The 7,025-nt window shown below is 34.5% G+C and overlaps 1 protein-coding gene across 1 annotated transcript in view; it reads right to left on the bottom strand.

The window, feature by feature from the left end:
- LOC110449044 (sodium-dependent multivitamin transporter-like) overlaps window positions 1-5,603 on the bottom strand; it is a 25,765-nt gene extending 20,162 nt beyond the window's left edge. The window contains exons 1-4 of the mRNA XM_021495616.1: window positions 5,514-5,603; window positions 3,407-3,753; window positions 2,072-2,140; window positions 1,085-1,147 (exon numbers count right to left, since the gene is read on the bottom strand). Of these exons, the coding sequence (XP_021351291.1) occupies window positions 1,085-1,147; window positions 2,072-2,140; window positions 3,407-3,748 (474 nt within the window). The 5' untranslated portion in view covers window positions 3,749-3,753; window positions 5,514-5,603. The remainder of the gene's footprint in view (window positions 1-1,084; window positions 1,148-2,071; window positions 2,141-3,406; window positions 3,754-5,513) is intronic.
- Between the last annotated feature and the right edge of the window lie 1,422 nt (window positions 5,604-7,025).

Here is a 7,025-nt window from a genome sequence, read left to right as displayed (position 1 = left end):
GATGTATCAAAGGTTTTTTTAAGTTTCTTTTTAAAAGATGAAATTGAGATGGAGTCTCGTACAGTGCTATCAAGTGCATTCCATTTTACCATTGTAGAAGGGAAGAAGCTATTCATATAAGTAGTAGTTCTTGTCTGTGGTATATTAAAGAATCTGTTATTTCTGAAGGTATAGTTATTATTTACATTTAGAAATGGTTGAATGATATTATCGAGATAAGTTGGAGTGTAATTATTAAGAATCTTATACATTAATGTTAGTTTATGATTTTGTCTTCGTGTGTGTAATGTTTCAAGTTGTGTTTCAGTATACAGAATGTGATGAGATGTACCTCGTCTGAGGCCAGTAATTAAACGCATAGCTTCTAGTTGAACTGATTCTAAAATATCTGATTCAGATTTGGTACGACCGACTGATCGGTGTCTGGTTAAAAAAGTACCCGACCGAGAATATGTTAACCTATATTTTGTAACTGTGATGTATTCTGACGCGGTGCTAAACTAAAGGGTCAAATGTTGAATGACGTCATTTCATTGACTAAATTATTCATAAACATGTGTATTCTAGTCACCTAAACACGAAATTGGAAATTTCTCACGAAATGTCTTATCAATTGATATTTAAACGCATAAAATTAAATATCTAATTAGCTAAGCGAAAATTTACACTCACGAAAGTAACAACAAAGGTGTAATGATGCTTAAATGGTATTTAAATAAATATTTGCGAGTTATGGGAATTTTCCATAGTATCTCCTTGCACATCACCATAAAAAAAACCCACATCTCTCGGCAAATTTTGTTCGATTTACAATATTTTTTTAATACGTTTTATAAACTGATTCATTACAGTACAAACCTAGCGCTGCAAATTGCTATTTGTAACTGTTATTACATTTGATTGAATATACACGGAATATTTACGAAAGAGATTACGATTTTGGATATTAATTTGACCTTATTAATGTTATAAAAAAACGCTTATTTTCTTTCCAAAACCAATGTAATGTATCTGACGGTGTAATCCCCCGCCCTTTTTTTTTACATTGACGTATATATCGGTGTTGTATATGTTTACATATTACATGTGCCTTACCTGCCTCCAATGCCACACCGGGTCCAAATAGAACAATTCCTATATAACACGTCTGTTGAAAAAACCCATTCATTAGTATAAATGAAAATATTATAACACTCGAATACCTTTCAATTATTCGACATACAAACAACGAGGGTTAACATAAGAGAACTGCTACATTACATGTCTGCTGGAGAATATGTAATTTTTGATAAATACGTAGAAGAAAATACAACCAAATTCATTCTGTATTTCATTTCCTAATATTAATGCAGAAATATAAGTAAGAAAATTATTTTTCACAAGAAGAAATCCTTTACAAGACGTATAATGAAGAAAATGTCACTCACATCATTAATAATCTTTTGATAAGTTTGTCATACCCTGTTTATATTTCAAATTTATTTGCAATATAAATAATATAGGAAAGACGGCTGTAATGCTGGCATTCTTCTCAATACAGTGATATCATACTCAAAATTCGGGCGACATTAGAAAATTTGCTCAACCCCTTTCTATAAATATACAGTTATAGATGTACATCCCGTACATAAACATATCAACCAAAATTGTATTTAATACACCAATGACGGTGGGGAAGTATTCCTCGTGAGTGCTCTCTCCAATCGGTCACTGTTCGGTATTTGCCGTCATACTGTTAGGTGACGATACATTATGGCGTAACGCAGAATTAATATACGGAAATCCCCGAATGGTTTATCACCTGACGGAACTGTTATCCCTAGTAGCACGACCATGTTTCTGCAAACAGTTCCACCATTTGGTTAAACAGTTTGATTAAACACTAACATGTTCGGACATAAAAAGGCATAATATATACAATTTCTTTGTCTTTGTTTTCGTTAATATATTTATTGATGTGTATCTTTAATCACTGATGATGGTTGACCACACTGCTTCGTTCCTCAAATTAATAGTAGATCAGCTATGACGTCACGGTAGAGATATACATATTCATATATACAGTACTTACATAAGACAGGATGCCGAGGCAGGTACCAGTAAGTCTGACCGCTCGGGACTTGAACCGTAGTTCTAGGTACTGCAACAGAGAGCTTTACATTAACACTAGTACATTAAACCTATAAAGCTTTTACTTTCAGACAGTTTTTATATATATATTTGGGAAGTTCTCTAGATCCCTTTCGTGCATCACAACAAGACAATGATTATATTACTAGTTTATGACAGGTTTATGGATAACCCATCTTAAGAATGTTCAAATAACGCTATTTCTGCGTTTATACCGCTGTCAATAGAATGTTTAAAATAGCATTGTCAAGAGCAAAGTAATTGTCCACTATAAGCCGCAAATAAGGAACAGAGGTGAAACAAAATTGTAGAATATACGGATTTTGCAAATAAAGAGTGAACATCGCTACATATGTACATGTAACGCGACAATTGTCATACAGTCAAAATTTAAAAATGATCATTTTACAACAATTAAATGGTATCATTAAGTAGAGTTTATCACGGTATATGCTACACAGATTTCAATTTATTATAGGTACTTCAATAATAATACTGTGAAAGTACTATCTTAGCAGTATTATAATATTAGCGCTTTTCGTGCTCTACAACTTGCGCTAAGTTCTGATTGGGCTAATTGAAGTGTCTGTTTGTAGTTTTCCATTGCATGTTTTGTGAGTGCGCCAATTCATTTATGCGCCAATATGTAAAACTTCGATAACTAGTTCAAATTTGAGTCAGCTAAAAGATATATTTTTACAGTAAGTGAACATAGACTAGAAATAAAAAAAACAGTGCACTTATTCGAAATTCTTGATTGTAAATGCAGAAAAACAATTAATATAAACATGTTTCTAAATCAAATAGCAATTTCGTTCGTTTAAGAATCCTCAGTGAGTACTTCAGGCCAGGAGAATGAAATCAGTTCATGTCCAACGTGTTTGGAAACATCCGTCGAATATAAAATAAAGAGTAAGGTACCCATGCAACACCTTTATCGTTACATTAACAACCTTCGTATTAAAATACAAAAGGGGTGCTGCAGTCAACCTCGGGGACTGATAGGTCATCAGGAAAGTCAACCAACTTGTTGCGTAAAATAATCAATAATATACGAAGAAATGAAACACTAATTTGGAAAATTTTAATTTTGAATAGACAAGAAAGCCTCACAAAGTAAACATTTTACTGTAAACAACATCAATAACAACAGGAATAACATATACTTAGTAACAATCAACCTAGGGGAAATATAAACACACAAAATGATATGAATATGTAACAAGTCTACTCATCATGAGGGGTATTATAAGACAGTTTCCCCTACCAAACTTACCTCATATGCACTGGTGATTTTAAGTGGATGAAGTAGTGGGACTAAGATGTTGATTGCCAATATGTTAGCGACGAAGAAGCCAACTAGCTGCAAAACATACTGGATGCCGTATTCGTAGACTTCTGCTGGAACTCCAAGCATCATAATGGAAGACTCGAAGGAAACCATCAACGAAATAGCTACAGGAAGGACTTTCATTCTGCGGTTTCCAACAAGAAATTCCGATGTTGTTTTTTGTCGGCCGCCAGCAAAGGCGTAGTATAAACCAATACCAATCGATATAGCAATAGTCAACCCAAAAATAATATAATCCACCAGCACAAAGGCGTGTAAGGACGCCATGATGTCTGCAAAATAATAATGATACTGTGTATTAATTTATAAGGCTATAATTTAAATCTTGAAAAATTGAGATTACACAGGTTTTCAAACCAGTGGTTGCTTTTAATCATGTCTATCTAAATCCTAAATCGAATGAGTCAATTTTAAAATTGTATAAAGATACTAGGTTACTGATTATCAAGCACCACGAGTTTGGGAAACTTTTTTTTCACATAACGTTCAGATATTTTTTCTTTGGGACAAATCATTCCTGTTTCCCATTGGGGAAACAATGGTCAGGGACTTTGACGTCACAATGGAAGATGACGTCTCAAAACATTGTTACCCGACGCTATAATTAGACATTTAGAAGATTTACCACTGAAATCACGCTCAAAGTATTACACACGAGTGGGTAACCAAATATGTCTACCAACTCATAACAGGCATGAGTTGGTAAGGAGGAAAGCGATAGTGGTTTTGGGAGAAAGGTTTCACTCATTTCGTCAATTGGTAATTTAAAGGTTTCATACTGAAAATGCACCTTCTTATTTTCGGAAATTGACAGGCTGATTTTTTTTTAATATGATTTTTCAAAATTGATGAAGTTAGAAAGGCAATAATAAAAAATGGATTAACTGAATACTGTTTTCACACCTTTTCTACACAACATGCGATCAAATGTTTTAATATGTTTAATCATGTCGTATAATGTGTCCTGTTAATTTCCTTGACGTTTGAATATTCAATTATCTGCCATCTGCAGGTCAGAGATCGATGAAAGAATTCATCTGCTATGTTACCCACTGCTTGTATCGTAAAAGGCGATAAATGTGGGAACCCCCTGCAGAAGTAGGATGTTGCTTTTGTGCCTTCTACTTTGGGACACAAAAGCGACCAAAATAAATATGCTGCTTCTATTGAAGTACTTGGAATCTTTATATTTCTTTTGCTTCTATCTCGTATATCTTAAATGACCTTAACTGTTAATAGGACGTTAAACAAAATTAAACCAGACCAACACCGGACCTATCGCCTTGCTTGGCAATACCTCACTTTTGGCTTTAATGTTGAACGTTGGCCCAGGCGAGGAAGGCAATGGGTTCTGTCCCCATGCCGGAACATACCAAAAACCTTAAAAATGGTAGCTGTTATTCCCTGCTTAACGTTCAGCTTTTAGGGTAATGACAACTACTGGTTCACCCGTTGTCAGTATAATGTAACCGGGCGTAATGCTTTGCTTGGGCAGTCGGTATCAGACCCTCGCTATCACAAGGAGGCAATTACACCAATATACCCTGTCTCCGGCACAATTCACTAACTCACACACATATACAACACACACGGAGACACGTCCTTAAATGACCCTAGCTGTTAATAGGACGTTAAACGAAATAAAACCAAACCATTCAATTACATTGCAAACATTTGTCAAAATATATTGGAACAATTGGTTTAGATCAGTTTCAATTCGTCAAATTACAATTGTCAAAATATGAATAATGAAATTAAATCTGTAAATAAATACGAATGATCGAATCTTTGTTGTGAGTGATCATAAGCGAGCAATGATTGATAAGCGTTTACATTTATACAGGGCGTTTCTTATGTAAATTCTTATTTACCAATGTAACTATTAAAGTAAAGAAAACCNATTGTGAGTGATCATAAACGAGCAATGATTGATAAGCGTTTACATTTATACAGAACGTTTCTTATGTAAATTATTATTTACCAATGTAACTATTAAAGTAAAGAAAACCTGGTACAATGAAAAACAACTTACATGGTAAAAGGATACTTCTTCTCCGAGAAAAAATGCCTCGAACCACAGGATGCTAGCCGAAAAATGTTTATCGAAGGAAGTGACGTTCACTGAATGATGTTGGGAAATAATGAGTACATGGTCACATTTGACATATACGTATACCTTAATGTATTCTGTACTGGAGCGCGTAATGTGCCAGTATGTATTAATTGTTCGTGATCTGATTCGCAATCACTATAAATTATGTCAAGGTTTATACGACGCATGTTTGTGAATGTTGCTCTAGACCCTTGCAATGCATGTTTATACCTTACTAAACTTAAAAAAACCCAACATTATTAGTTTTTCTTTTGTTGCTTTTGTTTCTCAATAAACTGTCTGATCGTTTACAACAGTTTGAAACATGTAATTTACTTGTCACGTGACCATTACGAAACACAACAGTATCACTACCTAGGTAAGCCTTTCCATTGTTACCCATCATCGCGTGTGGCCATATAATGTTACAGTTTGAAGCGTTCAATTTCTAAATATATTTCGGAGGACTGTACATGTATCAAAGGATTTTCATACTTTGGACATTAAGAACCACTGATAAGTCCTTAAATAATTTGGAAATGATGATGTAAACATCATGCCATGATGTTCTTTGATACCATAAGGGGGACTTGGAAAGCGCCCAATGGGAAGTCAGTGTGAACAGCAGCTTGAGTGATATCATTTGAAGAAGGGTACATCACACATATCAATATATTCAGGTTAAATAAGCATATAAATCGTCGTTGTTTACTTTAATTACCAATAATACATGTATTCTATAACATCTCAACGAGTGTGTTGAAATGAAGTGATACTGATTTACCTACTGGTGTACACTCTCCTATATTCAATGGCTACTCATCTCAGAGCTACAGTCTATATTTTGTCTGACGTGAAGGTCGATGATGCTTATTTTTATTAATATGCTCATAAGTGTGCCTTGTTCTCTAGGTTGTTTTTTTTTGTTTCTATTTTTTGTCTATACTCCAGTTCTTGGTATGATGACGTGACATTACCTGGTTCTCATTCGATCATTCGTATTTATTTACAGATTTAATTTCATTATTCATANGTTTTATTTGTGTTTTTTCCCCTCATTACTCTAGTTCTCGGTATGATGACGTGACATTACCTGGATTTGACCTGATATTTGTGCCTTGTTCTCTTGTTTTATTTGTGTTTTTTTCCCTCATTACTCTAGTTCTCTGTATGATGACGTGACATTACCTGGACTTGACCTCATAAGTGTGCCCACGACTTGACCTCAGCAGTATGCCTTGTTCTCTTGTTTTATTTGTGGTTTTTTTCCTCATTACTCCAGTTCTCGGTATGATGACGTGACATTACCGGGATTTGACCTCATAAGTGTGCCTTGTTCTCTTGTTTTATTTGTGGTTTTTTTCCTCATTACTCCAGTTCTCGGTATGATGACGTGACATTACCACGACTTGACCTCAGCAGTATGCCTTGTTCTCTTGTTTTATTTGTGGT

The sequence above is a fragment of the Mizuhopecten yessoensis genome, unplaced genomic scaffold, assembly GCF_002113885.1.
Source record: "Mizuhopecten yessoensis strain PY_sf001 unplaced genomic scaffold, ASM211388v2 scaffold4443, whole genome shotgun sequence".
NCBI classification, from domain to species: Eukaryota; Metazoa; Mollusca; class Bivalvia; order Pectinida; family Pectinidae; genus Mizuhopecten; species Mizuhopecten yessoensis.
This window is presented reverse-complemented; position numbering and strand designations above follow the sequence as displayed.